Source organism: Triticum aestivum, chromosome 7D (genome assembly GCF_018294505.1).
Source record: "Triticum aestivum cultivar Chinese Spring chromosome 7D, IWGSC CS RefSeq v2.1, whole genome shotgun sequence".
Classification (NCBI taxonomy): domain Eukaryota; kingdom Viridiplantae; phylum Streptophyta; class Magnoliopsida; order Poales; family Poaceae; genus Triticum; species Triticum aestivum.
In genome coordinates this window covers 583534396-583558411 of record NC_057814.1, presented here as the reverse complement: position 1 = coordinate 583558411, position 24016 = coordinate 583534396, and the positions used below count along the sequence as shown (strand labels likewise).

Genomic DNA, 24016 nt, shown 5'->3' with positions numbered 1-24016 from the left:
AGATTGCAATTTTTTAGAACAATATCTATAGTCATTTAAAGGTCCTTTTCTCAAACTGAAACCAGTTGGGTTTCTAGCTCTAAAATTGTTTCTTTTGTTGACCAGAATTTGGATCAGAGAAACTATGTGCTTCTTTTCTTCTTCAATGTCAGCCTATTCATAACCATGGACTATATGTGTTGATAACAGAAAGAACTTGTATTGCAAGTAATTTTTCACCATGGGTGGTCTAACCGTACCAGTTGCTTTACCTGGGCTAGCTGACAACTAAAAAGTATGGAACGCATATCATTAGCGCAGGAACTTGATACAATCCTATACAGCAGTGGCTTTGATTTGCTCTAACTTTCCACAGAACAATGTCTGAAATTAGCTTTCAATCCCGTGCAATCCCAATAAGTACAAGGTTACAATCTTGTTGAATACAGGGTGCAAGGAAGACTAGGACCTGGGAGATCAGGACACACAAAGGACCAGTATGAAAAGATTATTTAGCGGTTTGGTAGGCTGCCACATTGGCTTTTTGTTTTGCATGAACTAAATCAAAAAAAGAAGACCCTACTAAGCTCCTGAATGTGCATAAGAACAAGATTGCAGCTCTGCTCAAAATACTAGCCGTACATAGGTTGACGAGCTAAAGAAATTAGTTTCAATAATGACCTTCTCAGCATCAATCACCAGAAAGAGTTGAACATCATCCTGGTAGGCAAACCTTTCAGTGATAAGTCAAATTACCTCTTATTAACACAGCAACACCATTATAGGCAAGACTAACATGGGAAGTGCCCGGTGTCGCTTATTTTAAACTCTTTAAACCTACCTATGCGAACAAAACCAACAAATAAGAGGATGTCTTTCTAGTCTTCTGAAGCAATTCTCTGTCAAAAGTAATCTAACAGCAGGATGAACATTATGACATTTCCTATCAACAGCATCATTGTGGCTGTGAAGTTCTGCTAATAAAATAACCTATTTAAAAGACAGAAAAAACATAGCACCAAAAGAAGTGATAATGTAACCATCCAAAGTGTATCACAATCTCCCGTTGTCCAGAACCATTGGTATACCAAGACAAAACAAGTACACACAACAGAAGGTGCATTGAAACTTTGAATAACTAGTCCAAGAGCGAAATCAGCCGCAATGCCCCCAGAACAAAACCAGCATTGCTCCAAACTTAAAAACATGCATACATCAGAGAAAGCAGGACCAAATTCAAGCATGAATAAGACATCACTTGTGCAACGATTCTAGCTCTTCATATAGCGGCACATATGGAAAATATGGCGGCTTGCCTTCTTCAAGATAGCAGATCACTTTAACTTGTCCATTATCCATATCATAGCACGAATAAGACGTCACTTGTGCAACGATTGCAACTCTTCATATAGTGGCACATACGGAAAATATGCCTGCTGGCTATCTTCAAGATTGCAGATCACATTAACTTGTCCACTATCCATATCATAGCACATGAATGTGATATCCTCCTGGGCCACAGCAAACAAGATCATGTCACATTCTGGATGAATTGCAATCCAATCGAAGTCCTCATCAAGGTATTCTATGTGTCGCCCTCCAAGCAAATGCGAAGTTTCGACGCTATGCTTCAGTATCCATTCTTTGCGGTCATAGTCTTTAAGAACATAAACTAGCAGTCGAACGACATTATCATCATCTGTGTCAAAACCAGCATAATGCAGGCAGCCCTGTGACAGCTGAATAAAACCAACATCCAGACCGTCAGGAACACGAAAGTTAGTCCTTGCTTCCCCCTCCTTGTCCACCGCAGCTAGACGACCGGCAGAACCATCAACAATGGCGCAGAAATGCAGATAACCATTAAGATAAACAGTTGACCGGTCATTAGCGACATCAATAGTGCCGCACCATCTCTTCTCCTTATGAACCCAACTCCCGGTTTCAGATGAATAGACATGCACTCCGGTAAGACAGTAGCCATGTTGGTCGTCCATATCCGCCACCGGCAACAAAAACACATGGAAATGAGGGGACACGGCTGGATCAAAACACAAGCGTCTAGCAGCCACGAGGCCGGAATAGCCGGAATGCGGCAACTCAGCCCATTCCTCTGTGGCGGGATTGCACACAAGGTACCGGAACTCGTCGCCATGGTCGCCGGCAACGTATGAGGAGCAGAGAAGGAGGCCGTTGCAGCAGTCTATGACCTTGACCCGCCGGCGGTTGGGCAGGAAGGCGGGATATGTGAGATGGCGGCTCCCCGAGACATTGGTGAAGGGGAGAGCTGAATCTACCAATTGATTCCCCTGGTAGAAGCCGGTCAGGGTCTGGGGGAGCTTCCGGCGGTAGTTGCGGTCGTTGGTGAGGCCGAGCCAGTGCTTGGAGACGCACTTGAAGCGGCAGAGCGACTTGGCGGGCACGCGCGAGAGGATCTCCACGAGGAGGTCGTCGGTGAGTCTCTCGGCCGCCATCTCGCTGCCGCTGGGAGGAGAAGAGGAGGACCTGCACACACAACGATGGGGAATAAGGTTAGGGGATCGGGTGAAGAAGGGAGAGGAAGGTCGCGATGATTCATGGCGATGCGTACTCTACGTACCAGATGCGTCCGTCCTCCGATGGGCGAGATCGAGCAGCTGGGGTGGACATGGCGCGGCGGCAGAAGAAAGCTCCGGCGGCGCCGTCGAGCACGGGGGAGGGGACGGGGGAGTGATGGCGAATGGGCCGGGGAGGGGATTGAAACCCACGGGACTGCCACTTCTTTTTTGGCGAATGGGCCGTCGATACATTTGTAGTGCACTGGGCTAAGAGCATCATATCCCGGTCAAACCTTTAAATTTGCACAGAACGCACCGAACAGATCCTCGAAATGGCAGCTCCTTTTTTTTACAGATTTCGTATATTAGAGCAACCATGCCTCATATTTGGAGTTTCCGAGTCGTTCTTGAGGGAACCTGTAAAGCGGTCAACGCCGGAGCAGGGGGCCTGGTGACACCGCGCACGAGCAGCGAGCAAGCAGAGGAGCTCGGTAGCGGCCGGCCGAAGCATCGCCGGAGCAGGGGGCCTAGGACACCGCGCACGAGCAGCGAGCAGGCGGTGGAGCTCGGTAGCAGCCGGTCGCCGGGACGAAGCTAGAAAAAAAGTTTAATGAGGTCATGTCTTTGACAGTGGAGTCATCTTCCATAAATGAATATTCATTAGTACTAAACTAATGAAAGATTGCCTAATTTCATTGGGGTGAGTTGACCCCAATGCTTACCAAAGCAGCTCCGTTCCTGGCCAGCCAGAGCATCAACAGAGCACTTGGCGGGCCGGAGCGCCAGCGGCGGACCGGAGCAGGCAGCAGGCCGGAGCGGCACCGTTCTGGCCGGCTGGAGTTTGAGTTTGACCATGCATGCGTCCCAAGGAAGAAGAAGCATGAGGACAAAAAGAAGAAAAAAACTTTTACAGTACGGGTTTACGGGATCTGCTCTGCCTGGTGCTTTGCGGTAGTTGTATAATGTTTCCAGATGACACGTTTTTGTAGGATCTACTAGAGTGGCTCTAAACTGAAAGTGTCACAATTCCACGAATGTACCATCCTAAAAATCTCCTAAAACATAAAACAAAATAAAAAAATACTATCCAAAAATATACTACGATTACAAAAGCTAGGAATAACCCTTACGAGGCATTAGTGGTGTTGTCCACTCCGGTGGCTGGGGGCCATATCTCACCAACGGGTAGAGTAGACTATCGAGGTGGAGCTTGTCTGTGGTGAGCATGACGGAGGCCGGGGAAGCACGTAAGCTAGAAAGGGAAAGGCTTCCGCGTGGCGTTGTGATGTCGCCTCGCACTGCGAGACAGATAGGATCAAGAGAACCAGCGACAAAGATATTCTTGATCCATCGTACTCCCTCCGTCCTGAAATATCTGTCTTAAGGGAACAACATACTAAACATGCATTTTATAATCAAACCCTTTTAATTTAAAATCTCAATCAGATTGCCCATCCCCCAGCTCGGGTCCATCCCCACAGCATTCCGCAGCTCAGGGTGACGCCCTCCCAGCGAGCTCGGGCTCCTCCCCATAGCTCAGGGCGCCCTCCCAACGGCCACCATAACTCCTCCAACACGCCCTCACAGTAGATCTGTTGCTTAGTCACGCTCCTCCTCTGCCTGGGCACGCTCCGGCTCCTTCTGGCTTGGCACACATCAGCTCCGGCATGCTCCAGCTCCTCCGCCTGGGCACTGCTCCTCCTTTCCAGCGCGAGTCTCTACCCCCAAGTTGCAGCTCAAAGAGATGCCCAATTTGAATTTGACTCATTTGCAGGAGGAGGAGGATTGGCAAAATCATGAAGATCTGCAAAACCAAGAAGATGACCAGGCAACATGTAATTTAACCTAATTTTACTCCGGAATTTAACTTGCCACTTGCCATGAAAACAATTATGTACACAAAATTTTACTCAAGAATTCTTGACACCGAATTTTACTTCAAAATTTAACTTGCCACTGAATATAACATAATTTTAATCCAAAACTAAGAAGAGGATTGCCACTGAATTTAACTTGCCACTGAATTAACTAAATTTAACTTGACTCAGTGTTGTTACAAATGAAGCATTGCTACAAACTGAATTGAGTCAAGTGTTGCTACAAACTGAATTCATATGTCAAGTGCAGTTGACACTTGCTATTTAGACACTTGGCACTAAATTAGATACTTGATATTTTTTATTCATTGCTGCAAACTGAATTTAAACACTTGACACTAAATTCAAATGTTTTTGTTAAACACTTACTTTCCATATGTTCCGTCAAGTGTTGTTGTTAGACACTTGACACTGAATTCAATGTTGTCAAATTCAGTCTAGCGAATCCAATGTATAGTTTGTCGGCAACTTAGTCAATTCAATTAAGTTTGCAAACTGATTTTTTGGTTGGAATGCATCATGAATTCTGAAAAGAATAAATTAAAAATGTTTTTGTACTCCTAAATTCATTGCCATTTTCCTATCTTGCTAATCAAACATGTCTTGTTGAATGTGAGTCAATGATATTATGGTTGGAATCTTAGTCATGCATACACGTCCAATAATTACAATGCATGTGTGATGGAATAAAACTGGTTTATACATGTATACTTCAACAGTGTAGCATATATCACCAAAGCCCTAAACAAACAAAGGAATTTGAGCTTTTAGGGGTTTCACTTCAAAACATATTTTGTGAATTTCCTAAGTTTTCTCCCTTTTCTTTCTCATGTTTTGGACCATGCATATTAAGATACTTCCATAATAGCCTAATCAGGAAACTTGCTAATCAAACATTGCCACTTTTACTCTTAAACAAAATTATAACAAATTCAATTAGAAATGTTCTTGTACTCCTAAATGATCTTGTATTTAGTCAAATTCAACTAAACTTGCAGTATAGGGAATATTCATTTTTCAGGAGTAGAACATTTAAATTCATCAATGTTCTCATGCATCAAATCGAAATTTCAAAGTCTTAAGTATTTTAAGTGTTTGACAAAGTTTGCATTTTCATTTTCATGAGCTAGTACTACTTGTAATAGCTAGTTGACTTCTTGCTCCTTTTCAACAAGAGAGGAGATGTTCTAGGATCTCAACTTCAGTCCTCCAAGAGATCATCAAGAAGCAATTCATCAGGAGGAAGTAGTTGATCAAGGGGAAGCAATAAGAAGAAATGCAGTAAACCTGACAAATGAGCAAAGGTTTGGTGTTTATTTTGCTTTGAGAGTAATCAAGAACAGACATGGAGATATTTGCCCAGAGGACAAGCAGCTCATTGCAAGCCTGTTGAATACAAGCGTATGAATTATTGAATTAATACGGTTAGAAGCAACTCAATAGCTTGTAGAAGGCCAAGAAGCATATGCCTCAAACAAAAAGAAGGGTAAAAGTGGACAAAAGAGGAAAGATCTGGATTTATCGAGGATATTGACAGTCCCACTCAACAAAAGGAGGGCAATTCGAGCTCTAGCAAGGTCTCTGGGTGTTCCCTGCTCGACCCTACATAGGAGATTCCAGTTGGGTGAGATGAAGCGCATCACTAGTACCGTGAAACCTTTCCTCAAGACAGATGATAAAATTGCAAGATTAAAGTTCTGCATCTCCATGCTCAATGAGCATTAGATCTCAACTCCCTATCCTCTTTTCAATACAATGACATACATGGTCTATATCGATGAGAAGTGGTATGATATGACAAGAGAGAAGACCTACTATTTACTACTAGAAGAACCTAAACCCGTGTGCACCATGCAAAATAAGAATAGCATTTGGAAAGTCATGTTTCTCACTAATGTGGCCAAGCCAAGATGCAATGGCGATGGAGATATCACATTTGATGGCAAGATCGACACTTGGGCCTTCGTCCAAGAGGCTCTGGTTGTTATAATGAGTCAAAACAGAGAAGGGGATTTGTCGTGGAATTGTCACGACAGATGTCCTAGCGAAAGGACTTAGTTGTGGAGCCATCGCAACTAGGAAGCAAGAAGGGGTTAATCGGGACAAAGGACACGGGGTTTATACTGGTTCGGCCCCTTACGGTGAAGGCAAAAGCCTACGGTCTAGTTCTGAGTGGGATTGCTTATGTCTCAATAACTAGGGAGCGAATCCGCTTGACCTAACTCTCGATTTGATGTTACTTGCCTTGAACCACCGTCGGGTCGTCCCTTTATACACAGAGGTCGACGCCCAGTGGCTCATAATGTCCGGCTCGGTTTCTCTCTATTTCTGCCTTATAATACAAGTTACACACATATGGCGGTTTGTCTCTACGGGCCTTAATTCGCCCTTTGGGCCTTGGGCCCTTAACTAACCCGCCATCTCCAAGAGTCATCTTGGGCTTCATGAGTCGTCACAGGTATAACCCGGCCCCTCCTGGGCGGGTCATACTAATAGTTATATCCCCAACATTAGGCCCCAGATTGATTTGAACTGGTTCATGTCAATCTTCAACACTTAGAAAAAATCTTTTGCCCTTTATTGCACGGCAATTTGTAACCCGCCATGACGTCATCTTCTGGATTTGTAATAACCCGCCATGATGTCGTCTGTCATTAATTCATATTTTGTCCAATATATCCCGACGGATCCTTATCTTTAATAACCATCCCGAGAATCGAGGCGTCCTGACAAGCTGGATTCCCATATTTTTCGGCCTCCACGTTTTTCGTGCCCACTCTATCAGTCTTTCCCTTATAAATAGGCACGACTGGTCTTTCTTCATTCTCCCCCTTTCCATCGTCTTCTTCCTCTCGCGACCCTACTGCTGCTCGAGCTCCGCCGCCACCGCAGCGCACTTCGTCTTCCTCGACCCTGGCCGCTGCATCGACCTGAGCTTGTCCAGAGAACGGCGGCGACCCTCCGCAGCAGATCTGCGTCTGGAAGTCTTTGCTTTTCTGCACCTTAGATCCACATTAGGGTTTGCGAGTTCTTTCTGTGTTCTTCGCTATTCATCACGGATTCTTCGTAGTTTCTCCACCGCAGCCTCTTTTGATCTAAAAGAGGTATGCAATTCATGCGGTAGCTGTTTCGCATCCATTTCAGATGCTAGTAGATCCCCTTTTCTTGTACAAAGGCCTCTTTAGAACTGATGAACTCCTCTGTACTTCATATTTAGGTCCAGAATATTTTCCTTTCTGAGCAACTGTTTGATCCAAAATAATGATAGCGATCTGTGAAACTTGTTTTTATGACACTTAGCCAAATATCTGTGTTTTTTGATAGATCCACCTAGCCCTGGCAGCTCTAATCACTGACTTAAATTGCAATGCTCAATAGATAACATCCACCACACATGGCGGCTTAAGTAACTTGACTGCTCATGGTGGTTTAAACAACCTAACATAATTAGTCATATACCATTAGACCCCTTCATAAGCCGCCATTTTGAGTACGCACTGTAATATTTTTCTTCTCCGGCTTAAATTTGAACCGGTAATTTTACTCTTTTGCTAGGCTTCCATCTTCATAATGCCGCCTAAAACACCCGTTACATGCACTTGGGTCAAGTCCATCGTCACAGATAGCACACTTGACGATTTTGTGAAGACTGGCTATCTGCCAAAGAAGGAAATCATGTCCTACCGTGCGCCTGATCCAACCGAGGAAAAGCCTCAACCCAAAGAGGGGGAAGACATTGTCTTCACAGACCACATGAACCGGGGTTTTTCCCCACCTGGCTCAAAGTTTTTTAGAGACCTTCTTCACTTTTTTGACCTCCGTCCTCAAGACATCGGACCCAACTCCATGTCTAATATTTGCAACTTTCAAGTGTTATGTGAGGTGTATCTTGGAGAAGAACCCAGCTTGCTACTCTTTAGAGAGTTGTTTTACCTAAACCGCCAGAATGAACGCGCCAACGGGCCCAGCTTGGAACTTGGTGGGGTCTCAATCCAACGGCGGAGAGACGCCATTTTCCCTTATGCAATCCACCGAGTCACCCCAAAGACTGGAACCAAACGTGGTTCAACTGCCAAGATACTTCTCCGGCTAATGAGAACCCTTTGCCCGGTTTTCGCGCCTCGCGCCTCGAGTCTACTCATCCTTTGCCAGACAAGCTATCTGCTGCTGATCGCCAGAAACTTACCCCCACCATGACCAAAGTCAAGGCTCCTTTGCGGAATGGTTTGAGTGGTATCGATTTGGTTCGGGTCTGGGTTGCTTGGCGGATCATTCCATTGAGACGTCGTTCCGGTTTGATGTGCACCTATACAGGCGAGAAAGATGATTCTCTGCGGCACAGTTCTGTCGATTTACCTGAAGATGTCATTGATGATATGACAAAGTCGCTCTTGAACGAGAGCCTAGCAGATTGTGGCAAGTTTTGCTTAAGTCCTTTCTGCAAAGCTAACCCGGCTCTAGCGGTAAACCGCCAAACTTGAGTATTCTTACTTTCGCCCTTAAGATTTTGTCTTTTACTCAGATTCTCGCTATTTTTCACAGGCTAATGATCAATTTTGGAAAGCAAAGTATGACCATGAGGCTGCAAAGAAAGCCAGGAAAGCCAAGAAAGCCGCCAGGAAAGCCGCTGCCAAGAAGAAAGGGAACAAGACCAGCGCCTCGGATTTGCTTCATTTAGAAGATACCTCTGAGTCGGAGGTAGCCCTTGACTCCCTAGGCTCCTTTTTGAACCACCTTATTGACACCGATTATCATCAGGAGGACACAGGAACGAGTCACAGAGTAGATGAAGAGGTAACTATTATTTCCTCTGACTCCGAGCCTTTGCCAAGACAAAAAATCCGAAGAGTAACCCGGAAAGTAAGATTTTCACACCCTTTAGCTTATCAAGATCCTCAATTTCTTTTGAAGCGACAGATTCATGAGAACCGGAGGTAGACCAGGACCAGCAAGGACGCAGAACTCTCCTCCGGCTTACCTAATACACCAAAGAAGCGCCGGAACGAGGTCACTTCCGACTTAATTCCTTTTTATCCTTTGGCAGGTGTGATTCGTCCACCACTCAACTCTTCTGACTTGAATTACCAGGAAACTTCACCTTCCTCCGGCGACTCACTCCAGTCCAATATGCAGGCTTTTAAGACCGCTCCAGGGTAAGGACAATTTACTTATCCTGTATTCATTTCAATTCTTTATATTTGTACTGATATTTTAATCTTTATGCAGTGGAAAAGCAAAACCCAGCAAGAAGGCGAAGAAGAGTAAGCCGACCGAAGAGCCATTCTTCAAAGAGCCAGGACTCCAAACAACCGCACCTGAGGTCTCTGTTCCTGAGCCGCCACTTGAACCGGCGCATGACATGCCAACATCAAGTACTGAGCCGCCTGCCGATCAAGCCGCCGAGGTCTCTGAAAATCTTGATATCTCTAGCCCGGCTAAAACAGACGACCCCAAAGATGATGATGTGGAGATCACTAAAACTGGCTATACTGAGTCGGGGAGACCTACTGCGCTAGCCAAGTGTCTGCCAAAGAAGAACACCTGGAACGCCGTAAGGTCAGATTTGACATTGCTAATTATACTCACATGAGTATTGGGGAAGTTCTTTCTGGATATCTTAGCCAAGTGCACAGCAGCCGTGACCTTGAAGTTGATATGGTGAAACAAATGCATTAGAAATTTGAGGTATAAACTCTTTCCCTTCACTGATTTATCCTTACTATGCCAGCCCCCAAGTCTATTGCTTATGATGAATATGTTGTAGACTTAAAACGAACGTGTAAACATTAGTAATATCCTTTGATCACAACTGTAAAAAATCCGGCTTATCCTGTAGCCCCCAAAGGCCAGTTTAATCAATATGAATGAACCGGTCTTTCCCATGCTTATGCAGAATATAATCCTTGTGTAGATTGAACAGCAATATGCATTAGCCCCCAAGTGCCAAGTATTCTTGCTTGCAAAGTGCTTGGGACTTAGTCTCATAAACCGCCAGTTAGATAAAACATTCATTAGACATTAGCCCCCAAGTGCCAAGTGTTGTTGCTTGCAAAAGACTTGGGACTTAATACTGTATGCTAATATTCATGATTTTTGACCCGATATTTGTGCAGGCCACGACTGCTCAACTTCAATCAGAACTGTCTAAACTGAAGAGCCGCCTGGAGGCCAAAGAGACTGAAACTCAGAAGGCTAACTCCAAATTTGAATTCAGTATATCTGAACAAGAGAAACTGAAATCCGAATTTGAAGTTCAAAATAAGGCCTGGGCTAACGAAAAAATTGCCTTAACCCAACGAGCCGAAGCAGCGGAAAAAACTCTTGAAGAGGTAACCACTGATTATCCGGCTTAAAACACCGTGTATCTCAGATGGTCTCCGCAATCTTTGGTAAGTCGCCCTGCAAGTGTTAAGTATTGAATGTTTCTAATGATCATATGAATTTGGAATTAACTCACCTGATATTGCTATACAGGCCCCAGGAGCTCGAACCTTAACCAGAACATGCTGGTGAAGCTGAAGGCGGTTTACACACTCGTGGAACAATTGTATACGGATCTCCGCGTGCCTTGGCCGCAGTTGCCCTGTCAAACGAAGTCCCCACCCTTCTGGCGGATGTACTAAAGCGGCTTGCTGTGCTACCTCCGCGGTTCAATGAATTAAGGCGATCTTCTGCGAGAGCCGGAGCCGTAGCTGCATTAAGCCGGGCCAAGGCGTGGCTACCGGAGCTAGACCCGGCCGACATCGCCATTGGATATCCAAGCCTGAAGGAAGACGGCACATCATTTGAACAGGAGGATTTCACCGCTTGTGTGAAGGAAATACGCCCTGTGGCCACCCTGATTGCTGATGACACGGATCTTACCAAGTATCAGTCGGGTTATGACGCATAGAATCGGAGGATTCCAACGCAGCATTATGAAGTGACCAGCCTGATCCCTCCAATTCGTAAGCATACCTTCGCCCCTGAAGTTGACCCGGCCGGATTAATTGATGATGAAGCTGAATTTGAAGCTTTGAGTGGCATTGACTGGTCATCATCAACCTTCCAGGACAGGGAACAAGATGGAGGAGCGGAAAGGGATGATCCGGAAGCTTCAGGCCAACAAAACAATTGATCCGTCGGGCGGCTCATATTTGTACCTTGCTGGGAAACTTATTTAATCATGTGGACTCGGCAAGTCATGTAATAGGGTAGTAATGACTTTGCTTTGTCGTGCCATCGTGCACGTTTTGGCACTCCACACTGTTAAGCCGCCATCTTATATTCACCCGTATTACACTTATCATCTGTTTTCTTTATGCTTAAGAAAGTTTTTGAACTGTCCTGCATACAGAAATAAATCACAAGACCCTTGGTGGCTTACCGCAGGGCGGGTCATATATCTGACATAAAACCCGGAACATGAAAAAGAGTCATAGATAAGCCTGTTATCAATTATAGCTTTGAAACACAACTATAATATCATACCTGTGATCCTTTAATTTGTACTGCCGGTTTATGTGACCCGAACAGTAAGGGTGATAACCCAATCTTTAGAAGCTGCTTACTTCCAAATGTCTGACGCTTGTTGTCTGTTGGCGACTTATCGTCCAAAACTAAGCTGGGCTAAATTTAAGCCACACTTATACTTATATCTGAACCAAAAAAAAGTCTGAAGATAAAAATCAAAGAGTGTGTTCAAAAACTTAAGCCAAACAAGAATAAAATCAAGGCTTCTGATTCAAATACGATCAGTAAACCGTTCCAAAGGGGTTAAGCTAGGATTCGAATACGATCATGTAGCCCCCAGTGGCTTTGGCGTTGCGCCGATCAAAAGGGTACCGACATCTATGTTCTCTTTGGTTCGAATACGACCTATGTTTGAACAGGAAGCCCCCTGATGATCTTGAGAGTTTTTTAACGACGCTGATTCGAATACGATCAACTTCGGACTCAAAGGGGTTAATCTATGATTCGAATACGATCAAGAAGCCCCCTAGTGAGTTTGGCAGTGTGCCGATCAAAAGGTACCGACAGCTATGTTCTCTTTGGTTCGAATACGACCTATGTTTGAACAGGAAGCCCCCTAATGATCATGAGGTTTAACGGCTAGGTTCGGATACGGTCATGAGCCGGACCGAGAGGGTTAAGCTAGATTCGAATACGATCAGCCCCCAATTGGTCGTTTTATAATTAGAATAACTAGCAAAGTGGCCTGCTCGATGCGCGGGCTAGACTTTTATAAGTTTCATAATAAGACAATAGTATTTGGTTTATCTAAAAAATAAAACCATATATGATGTCATTTACAAATATGTGCACTATTGATGAAGAAACACACACCTGGCCAAATAAATATTATATCTAATGGAGATCCTTGGAATAAATGAAATAAAAAATGGTGTATGGTATCACCAATCTTATCATTCAATTGTCTTTCAGTGTATATGTCCACTTTTACAGGCAGCTACCTCTATTTGTTCCTGAGAAAATCAGAAGTTCAAGTTATATCCATAAGGAAATACCATTTTGCCAATCTCCTCTACTTGCCATGACACCAATTAGCGCTACACCACTTTATAGCACCAAGATGCTACCCATGTTGATTTTAACCCCACATACACGCAGTGGACTACAATTCGAATAAGCATCCCACCTCCTTCAATCAATATAGCTCTATGCACTTAGAAGTAATTCTAGAGGTTGTTTTCTTATTTTTCCCTTGTGACTATCCTTGTGTCGGATGTGTATCACTGTTTTGTCCAGTAAATTGATTCGTCCTTATAAAACAAATATGAATCTATATTGTTTTGTAGAATTGCCATAACCTACATAATGCACTCGATGGACACTTCCATGTTTCTCTTCCACTATAAGGTACACATATTTTTGTCACTAACATGTAATTACTCAAGGTGAACAATCATATACTTAGTCAATATTATTAGATATGTGTAACGGAAGACCCAGCAAATGGCTTGTATAAGTGACATGGTATGTGATTTGTAAACAAAAGTATTAATTTTCTTTCTATTAATGGGGTAATTTTGCAACATTTATCAACCAAACACATGATTTTCTTTTATTTCCACAAATGCACTACCATAAGATAGGACAAAAAACAGTATGAAAGGTTCAACTTGTAAAACAATAGTCAAAATAGTAAAAAAAAACTGGAGATCGTGCCCAAATTGATAGTAAAAATAGCAGTAACTACATACTTGAATACGTTATACACATTCTGTTGAGTAAGAACAAAAAGTTAGAGATGAGAAAGAAGAAATATAGAGAACATACATATAATTGGCCGAAACTTTCCAAAACCACATGGTAGATTGGTAAATACACAATGAAAAGCTCCTTAATGTATGAGTTTTTTTGTTGCGGATCTGTTTACTTAAACATTGATATTGGCAGTTTTTAATTAACAGAGACCCATATATTAAATGAAATGATTCTTTGAAGAATTGAGCAAGATATGAAGGTTTTACAACATTTGACAAACTTATGCTACAATATCGTCACAAACCCATTATCCGGTAGGAACTCTCACCTACATCATGGAAATAACAAATGAAATATATATAAGTTGTGTATATGCATTTATCGTTATACTTTTGGTATTAGGTGGAAACACTAAATAATGGTATGATTTCAGACAGAAATCGACAGAGGTAAAGCCCAAAAATTCATGTGGAGCAACCAATCCAACCAAATATAGCACTTATCTTCGACAAGACATCAATAAGAATCGGCATTCAGGCATTTACTAATAATGTGTTCTCTTGTGGATAATACCCAAAGTAAATAGCCAGAGTACAACCGGTGGGGTGAGATAACCAGTGCATAAGTGGTAAAGTAAGTTCTGATGGAGTACTAACATTACGATCAACTTAATTTACGCAAATAAAAACCTCGATTGAAATAAATAGCAAACAATTTTGATATGTTCACAAATTCTCCTTGCTATATGAACACATTTTCTATGCAATAAGACGTTATGGCAAAAAAAATCGGTAAAATTGTCGCACTCCGGATCGCACACTTCATACACAGCTCAGACAATAGTCCCTTAAGTTCAGTGCCTATGAGATCAATCAACATGTACTCCCCTGATTTCATGAAGACTACATATTGCGCAACTTCGGTTACTCCAATGTCAACATTGATCTATCTCAATCAAAAAAATGATTCCGGACACAATTGGAAAACTCATAAATTTTAAAAATAATTGACAAATTACCATGGAACACTGCATATAACTTAAGGAGGTGAACAACCTGAATCAATTTAAAAGAATATATAAACCCTAGATAATAAGAGTTACAAAGATCAACGTGATGAAGAACTTGAACACAGAAAACACACTAACTTATCTCTACCATATTCTCTCACATGTGCACGCCTCTCCGATACACGCTATGCCGACTACTCACTCCAAGTGCCTTGGACAACATCCAGCCATGTGAAAACTTCACCGTTTAGAAAGGGGCGCCTAGAAGGAAATCCAGCTAGATCTTTAGTCACAGGTTTCCTCTGTTATTCTTCTCCTCTCTCTTCGTATTAATTATTGCGTCCCCTACTCCCTCTCCTTATGATGAAGAACTTCATTTACCATATTTACAGAATACAGAAAGCTCGTAGAATGGTAGAAGTGTGAATGAGATCATGCACGATTTAGGTTGGTATTTTAGATAAGTGCTAGGTACTGGTGTATTGTGCAAGGGACGTGTCCATAACTATTCGTGGGAGATGACATTAAGCAATGGTACATGGTATAGTTACATTGATATTTCCTAATTGATATACATCTCTTCGAAATAAAGCACCATAGATCTCCAAGACTGCAAGAGAAAAAAAGCCAGTGAGATTAATCAGAATAAACGTCTCGACAACAAAATTCTATGAACCGAGAAGTCGCATCAAAATTCTGATCGCAAATCAATGATCACTGGTTCATGCCTTTCCTCCTTTAATGTTTATTCTCTGGCTATATGTGACTGAAAAATATATGGTGGCGTAAATATTTATGCTCCTATATATGGCGGAATGCATAAACCTATAATCCAATTACTTTAGCGCATTAAATTATTAATGTCTACTGTTACATGTGCTCTTAATAATTAAAGAATAGAACAAAGGTCCTGCAGCCATACTTATGTGAGATCCTAGAGAATTTTTGGAGAGAAGTCGATGTCACGGGTAAGGATCTACCACGCATATTTACCAATTGCACCCATGCATCCAGAACTATAATATTCCTACCCTTTTTAAACAACCTATATTCCTGCCTGAATAATATTTGGCACAAGACCCAGATAACAGAATACTTCTGATAAGCGAGACGAAGCAAGCTGACACGATTTGCAGGCTTCACAAAAAGAGCTCATACTGCCCGATTAGAAACACTACCACGTACAGAGCTAGCTTGATCTATATTGATCGATTAGCAACACACCCACGTATACAGCAATGAAAGCGACGTGCTAGTTAATCGATATGCGGCCGGCCGGAAACACAAATTACCACATGGAAGACACACGCGAGAGTCAATCTAATAAATCAGGAAAATTAGATGGACACTAGCTACTTACATGTGCTGGGGGCTAAATCTGTGCTCGGGAGCGGGTGGCACTATGTACGTCGTCATAGGAGCCATCAGCTAGTGGCTCGTTGGTGTCTTTCCACACATGTCTTCTTGGCCACTTCATTCTTATTGCCTCCCTTCATTGGATTCCATAACAGGATAAGGGGGACATCTGGATCTTGAGAGTTGTAGAGGAAAGTGCGCAGGGGCATGGCATAATGGAGATTCAGCCGGACATGAGCCAGTCTAATCTGATTTCACAATCGGCTTATAGCAATGGCCGAATCCCACCATGTGAATTTTGTGGCAGCTTACTAGGACGAAGGGAAGGGAAGGGGTCGAGAGGCCAATAACCTAACCCTATTTTTTGCTTTTATTTGAAGGGATATGGACGTGATTGTTTTTTGTTGGAACAGTTTTTTAGCGAATTGCTAGGATATATGTAATGGCAAAGGTGGGTAATTAATTTTCCTTTGCTTAGATCGGACGACTGTAATTTTTTAGCCTATTAAATAAATGGCCAGATGTTTCTAATTTTTTTGGTAATTTCTAGCATAATTACCTTTTTCTGGTTAGCCCGTAAAGTACTTTTTATATATAATAGATAAAGACACATGATCGTTGAGGATGAAAAGGACAGAGGTCCTGCTTTATTACTTATCATAATATATACATCGTCAAAATATGTACATCATGCGAGCCGGTGGCTTAAGTGTAGTAAGGCCGAAGATGAGCAATATTCCACGGCCGGCGGGCCTCCTCCTCCGACTTACGTGAGTCTTTGTGCTCTCGAACATCGATAAGGTAGTATGACCCGTTGTTCAAGTTTTTGCTGACCACAAAGAGTCCTTCCCAAGGTGGGGATAGCTTGTGCGCATCGGACTGGTCCTGGATGAGCCGGAGCACCAAGTCACCTTCTTGAAAGGTTCTGGACTTAACCCGGCGGCTGTGATAACGGCGCAGGTTCTGTTGGTAAATCGCCGAGCGGGCTGCTGCTAAGTCGCGCTTCTCATCTAACAAGTCGAGTGCATCCTGACGGGCTTGTTCATTATTAGCTTCAACATAAGACGCCACGCAGGGCGAGTCATGACGGATGTCACTAGGTAGAACCGCCTCTGCGTCGTAAACCATGAAGAAAGGCGTGTAACCCGTAGACCTGTTGGGGGTAGTATTGATGCTCCATATCACAGAAGGTAACTCTTCTACCCAACAACCCGGCGTCCGTTGCAAAGGAACCATAAGCCGGGGCCTGATGCCTTTCAAGATTTCCTGATTGGCTCTTTCAGCTTGCCCATTGGATTGGGGGTGAGCTAATGAGGAAACATCAAGCCGGATATGCTCACGTTGACAGAACTCCTTCATAGCACCCTTGGAAATATTAGTACCATTGTCAGTTATAATGCTGTGTGGAAAACCAAAGCGAAAGATCACCTTTTTCATGAATTGAACCGCCGTGGCTGCATCACACTTACTGATTGGCTCTGCCTCAACCCACTTTGTGAATTTGTCAACCGCCACCAAGAGGTGGGTCTTTTTATCTTTGGACCTTTTGAAAGGCCCAACAATGTCGAGTCCCCAGACTGCAAACGGCCAAGTAATTGGAATCATCCTCAATTCTTGAGCCGGTACGTGAGCCCGTCTTGAGAATTTCTGACAACCGTCACATTTACTGACCAGATCTTCCACGTCAGCATGAGCCGTCAGCCAATAAAATCCATGACGAAAAGCCTTGGCCACAAGGGATTTTGAACCGGCGTGATGGCCACAATCTCCTTCATGAATCTCACGAAGAATTTCTTGACCCTCGTCAGGAGAGACACAACGTTGAAATGCCCAGTGACACTGCGATGATGTAACTCCCCATTGGCAATCGTCATTGACTTAGACCGTCGGGTTATCTGCCTAGCCAAGGTTTCGTCCTCAGGCAACTCGCCCCGGGTCACGTAAGCCAAATATGGCACTGTCCAATCTGGGATGATGTGAAGAGCCGCCACCAATTGTGCTTCCGGGTCAGGAACTGAAGGAAATATGCCCTAGAGGCAATAATAAAGTGTTATATATTTCCTTATATCATGATAAATGTTTATTATTCATGCTAGAATTGTATTAACCGGAAACATAATACATGTGTGAATACATAGACAAACAGAGTGTCACTAGTATGCCTCTACTTGACTAGCTCGTTAATCAAAGATGGTTATGTTTTCTAGCCATAGACATGAGTTGTCATTTGATTAACGGGATCACGTCATTAGGAGAATGACGTGATTGACTTGACCCATTCCGTTAGCTTAGCATCCGATCGTTTAGTATGTTGCTATTACTTTCTTCATGACTTATACATGTTCCTATGACTATGAGATTATGCAACTCCCGTTTACCGGAGGAACACTTTGTGTGCTACCAAACGTCACAACGTAACTGGGTGATTATAAAGGTTCTCTACAGGTGTCTCCAAAGGTACTTGTTGGGTTGGCGTATTTCGAGATTAGGATTTGTCACTCCGATTGTCGGAGAGGTATCTCTGGGCCCACTCAGTAATGCACATCACTATAAGCCTTGCAAGCATTGTGACTAATGAGTTAGTTGCGGGATGATGTATTACGGAACGAGTAAAGAGACTTGCCGGTAACGAGATTGAACTAGGTATCGAGATATCGACGATTGAATCTCGGGCAAGTAACATACCGATGACAAAGGGAACAACGTATGTTGTTATGCGGTCTGACCGATAAAGATCTTCGTAGAATATGTGGGAGCCAATATGGGCATCCAGGTCCCGCTATTGGTTATTGACCGGAGAGGTGTCTCGGTCATGTCTACATAGTTCTCGAACCCAAAGGGTCCGCACGCTTAAAGTTACGATGACAGTTTTATTATGAGTTTATGTATGTTGATGTACCGAAAGAGTTCGGAGTCCCGGATGAGATCGGGGACATGACGAGGAGTCTCGAAATGGTCGAGACGTAAAGATCGATATATTGGACGACTATATTCGGACTTCGGAAAGGTTCCGAATGATTCGGGTATTTTTCGGAGTACCGGAGGGTTACGGGAATACGTATTGGGCCTTATTGGGCCATACGGGAAAGAAGGAAAAGGGCCTCAAGGGTGGCCGCACCCCTCCCCTTGGTCTGGTCCGAATTGGACTAGGGAAGGGGGGCGCCCCCTTCCTTCCTTCTCTTTTTCCCTTCCTCTTTTCCTATTCCATATGGGAGGTGGAATCCTACTAGGACTAGGGAGTCCTAGTAGGACTCCACACTTGGTGCGCCCCCTCCTAGGGCCGGCCTCCTCCTCCCTTGCTCCTTTATATACAGGGGCAGGGGGCGCCCCATGGAGACACTTGATATACGATATTTTAGCCGTGTGCGGTGCCCCTCTCCACCAGATTACACCTCGATAATACCGTCGCGGAGCTTAGGCGAAGCCCTGCGTCGGTGGAACATCATCATCGTCACCACGCCGTCGTGCTGACGAAACTCTCCCTCAACACTCGGCTGGATCGGAGTTCGAGGAACGTCATCGAGCTGAACGTGTGTAGAACTTCAGAGGTGCCGTGCGTTCGGTACTTGATCGGTCGGATCGGGAAGACGTACGACTACATCAACCGCGTTGTGATAACGCTTCCGCTGTCGGTCTACGAGGGTACGTGGACAACACTCTCCCCTCTCGTTGCTATGCATCACCATGATCTTGCGTGTGCGTAGGAAATTTTTGAAATTACTACATTCCTCAACAGGAACAGCCAAGTCTTCTTCTGTGGGCAACGTGACAGAAGGGTTATGCAGAACATCCAAGAAAGTGTTAGGTGGCACCGGCTTATGCTGAGACCCCAGCCGGCTTAAAGCATCAGCCGCCTCATTCTTTCTTCGATCAATGTGCTCCACTTGGTAACCCCTGAAGTGTCCAGCAATGGCATCAACTTCACGGCGATAAGCCGCCATGAGAGGATCCTTGGAATCCACTTGCCTGATACTTGTTGAGCCACCAAACCTGAGTCGCCAAAGCACCTGACCCGGCTTAAGTTCGTCTCCTTAGCCATCCGAAGACCATGGAGCAAGGCCTCATACTCAGCTACATTGTTAGTACAGGGAAACATCAACCGGAGTACATAACAAAAAATTTCACCTCGAGGGGAAGCTAAGACAATTCCAGCCCCCGAGCCTTCCAATTGCCTGGACCCATCAAAATGAATAGTCCAATATGTGTTGTCCGCCTTTTCTTCAGGCATCTGCAGCTCTGTCCAATCGTTGATGAAGTCCACCAGTGCTTGAGACTTAATAGCAGTGCGCGGCACATACTTTAAGCCATGAGGCCCAAGTTCAATGGCCCACTTGGTGACTCGTCCTGTGGCTTCTCTATTTTGAATGATATCTCCCAAAGGAGCAGAACTAACCACAGTGATGGGGTGACCCTGGAAGTATTACTTAAGCTTCCGGCTTGCCATGAACACCCCATAAACGAGCTTTTGCCAATGTGGATATCTTTGTTTGGACTCAATAAGCACCTCATTGATGTAGTAAACCGGTCGTTGAACCAGATGTTCCTTGCCGACCTCCTTGCGCTCCACCACAATGGCAACACTGACGACACGTGTGTTAGCAGCCACATATAGCAATAAGAGCTCCTTATCAATGGGAGCAGCAAGGACCGGCGGCTCAGATAACTGTCTCTTCAAATCTTCAAAGGCAGCGTTAGCAGCATCACTCCAGACAAAGTCGTCCATCTTCTTCATCATCTGATACAGTGGTATGGCCTTCTCGCCTAAGTGGCTTATGAACCGGCTTAAGGCAGCAATACGACCCTCCAGACGCTGAACATCATTGATACACGCCGGCTTAGCCAAAGAGGTGATTGCCTTGATCTTCTCCGGGTTAGCCTCAATGCCTCTGTTAGAAACCAGAAAACCCAAAAGCTTGCCTGCTGGCACTCCAAAAACGCACTTGGCCGGGTTAAGCATCATCTTGTAGACCCGGAGATTATCAAAGGTTTCCTTCAGATCATCTATCAAGGTCTCCTTCTCTCTGGACTTCACCACAATGTCGTCCACATAAGCATGAACCTTGCGCCCCATCTGACTGTGGAGACAGTTCTGCACACATCCCTGATAAGTCGCCTGGGCACTTTTAAGCCCAAAAGGCATAGACACATAGCAGAAGGCTCCAAACGGAGTAATGAAAGACGTCTTCTCCTGGTCCTTAACTGCCATCTTGATCTGATGATAACCAGAATAAGCATCCAAAAAGCTCAAACGCTCACAACCCGCCGTAGCATCAATGATTTGATCAATACGAGGGAGAGCGAAAGGATCAGTCGGGCATGCTTTGTTTAAATCCGTGTAATCCACACACATACGCCAGGTGCCATTCTTTTTTAGTACAAGCACCGGGTTAGCCAACCACTCTTGGTGAAAAACTTCAACAATAAACCCGGCCGCCAAGAGCCGTGCCACCTCCTCACCAATAGCTTTACGCCTCTCCTCATTAAACCGCCGAAGAAACTGCCTGACCGGCTTAAATTTTGGATCAATATTAAGAGTGTGCTTAGCGAGTTCTCTCGGTACACCCGGCATGTCAGAAGGTTTCCATGCAAAGATGTCCCGGTTCTCACGGATGAACTCAATGAGCGCGCTTTCCTATTTGGGATCCAGATTGGCACTGATACTGAACTGCTTAGATGAGTCGCCTGGAACGAAATCAACAAGCTTGGTGTCATCGGCCGACTTAAATTTCATCACCGGCTCGTGTTCCGTGGTTGGCTTCTTCAAAGACGCCATGTCCGCCGGGTCAACATTGTCCTTGTAGAACTTCAACTCCTCTGTTGCACAAACAGATTCAGCATAAGCAGCATCGCCTTCCTCACATTCCAAAGCTATCTTCCGACTCCCATGCACTGTGATGGTGCCCTTGTGACCCGGCATCTTGAGCTGCAGGTAAACATAACACGGCCATGCCATGAACTTTGCATAAGCCGGCCGTCCAAACAGTGCGTGATATGGGCTCCGGATTTTGACCACCTCAAAAGTTAACTTCTCAGCCCTGGAATCATGCTCATCCCCAAAGGCTACTTTCAGCTCAATCTTACCCACTGGGTACGCCGACTTACCAGGCACTACTCCATGAAAAACAGTGTTGGACGTCTTGAGATTTTTACCAGTCAATCCCATGCGACGAAAGGTCTCATAATAGAGGATGTTGATGCTGCTGCCTCCATCCATGAGCACTTTTGTGAATTTATATCCACCAACTTGAGGTGCCACCACTAAGGCCAAGTGACCCGGATTGTCAACTCGTGGAGGATGATCCTCCCTACTCCATAGAATAGGCTGCTCAAACCATCTCAGATAACGAGGAACCGCCGGTTCAACAGCGTTCACAGCCATGTTATGAAGTTTCTGGTCCCTTTTGCATAAACTGGTGGTGAACACATGATACTGCCCACTATTCAGCTGCTTCGGGTTACTCTGATACCCTGATTGTTGCTGCTGCTGACCTCCTTGGCCAGATTGTTGATTATAACCACCTTGGTTACCTTGAGGGCCTTGAAAGTTGGAATTTGAGCCGCCACCCGGGCCATGAAAACCGCCACCGCCTGAACCGCCGCCGGTTCCATGACTGCCGTCGAACATGTTAGAATTCTTGAAAGCCCTCATGATCGTACAGTCTTTCCATAGGTGTGTGGCCGGCTTCTCTCGGGTGTCGTGTCTTGGACAGGGCTCATTCAGCAACTGCTCAAGGGTGGGACCTGACCCGCCAGACCGAGGAGGTCGCCTCCCTTTACGTCGTTGATTGTTGCCCTGCGCATTAGCCACAAACTCCAAACTACCATCAGCCTTACGTTTATTATTGCCTCCTTGATTCGCCAGGTTATGGTGAATACCCTTAGCGTTGCCGTTCTTCTTTCCCTTCCCTGTCTTCTCTTCATCAGACGTGGGATCCTTGGTACTATCAGAGTCGGCGTATTTGACTAGAGCCGCCATCAGCTGGCCCATGTCATTACAATCGCGCTTGAGCCGCCCCAGCTTCTGTTTCAGAGGTTCAAAACGGCAATTTTTCTCCAACATTAAGACCGCAGAGCCGGCATCCATTTTATCAGATGAATGTATTATGGCCTTCACCCGACGCACCCAATGGGTCGTGGACTCACCTTCCTCCTGCTTGCAATTAGTCAAGTCCACAATCGACATGGGCTGCTTGCATGTGTCTTTGAAGTTCTGAATAAACCGGGCTTTTAACTCGGCCCAGGAACCAATGGAATTAGGTGGCAGTCCCTTTGACCAAGTGCGGGCCGTTCCATCCAACATCATAGTGAAGTACTTGGCCATTGTCGCGTCACTGACCTCCAGTGGTTCCATGGCCATCTCATAACTTTCAATCCATGCCACGGGCTGTAAGTCGGCCGTGTAATTAGGCACCTTTCGAGGCCCCTTAAAATCCTTGGGCAAACGCTCATTACGCAGTGCTGGTACTAAGCAAGGGACACCTCCCGTTCTCATGGTCGCACCTGCCTCAATAGAAGTCGTCCGATAAACCGGAAAAGACTGGTAAGCCACCCGCTGAGCCGCCTGCTGATAACCCACAAGTATAGGGGATCGCAACAGTTTTCGAGGATAGAGTATTCAACCCAAATTTATTGATTCGACACAAGGGGAGCCAAAGAATATTCTCAAGTATTAGCAGGTGAGTTGTCAATTCAACCACACCTGGATAACTTAGTATCTGCAGCAAAGTATTTAGTAGCAAAGTAATATGGAAGTAACGGTAACGGTAGCAAAAGTAATATTTTTGGGTTTTGTAGTGATTGTAACAGTAGCAACGGAAAAGTAAATAAGCAGAGAACAATATATGAAAATCTCGTAGGCATTGGATCAGTGATGGAGAATTATGCCGGATGCAGTTCATCATGTAACAATCATAACATAGGGTGACACAGAACTAGCTCCAATTCATCAATGTAATGTAGGCATGTATTCCAAATATAGTCATACGTGCTTATGGAAAAGAACTTGCATGACCTCTTTTATCCTAACCTCCCATGGCAGCGAGGTCCTAGCG

General features: G+C 44.6%; 1 protein-coding gene across 1 annotated transcript; it reads right to left on the bottom strand.

The window, feature by feature from the left end:
• Positions 1–817: 817 nt before the first annotated feature.
• On the bottom strand, positions 818–2720 carry LOC123170150 (F-box protein At5g07610-like). The gene is made up of 2 exons (XM_044587988.1): positions 2579–2720; positions 818–2484 (listed from the first exon to the last, which is right to left on the bottom strand). The coding sequence occupies exons 1-2, from the start codon at positions 2626–2628 to the stop codon at positions 1359–1361; spliced, it is 1176 nt and encodes a 391-aa protein (XP_044443923.1). The 5' UTR covers positions 2629–2720; the 3' UTR covers positions 818–1358.
• Positions 2721–24016: the final 21296 nt, after the last annotated feature.

What these genes read in the sequence shown, in the direction of transcription:
- LOC123170150 (XM_044587988.1), bottom strand. Translation starts at nt 2,628, where the DNA reads ATGTCCACCCCAGCTGCTCGATCTCGCCCATCGGAGGACGGACGCATC. An exon ending in TCGGAGGACGGACGCATCTG is followed by an intron (nt 2,485 to 2,578) that starts GTACGTAGAGTA and finishes TTGTGTGTGCAG; the next exon opens with GTCCTCCTCTTCTCCTCCCA.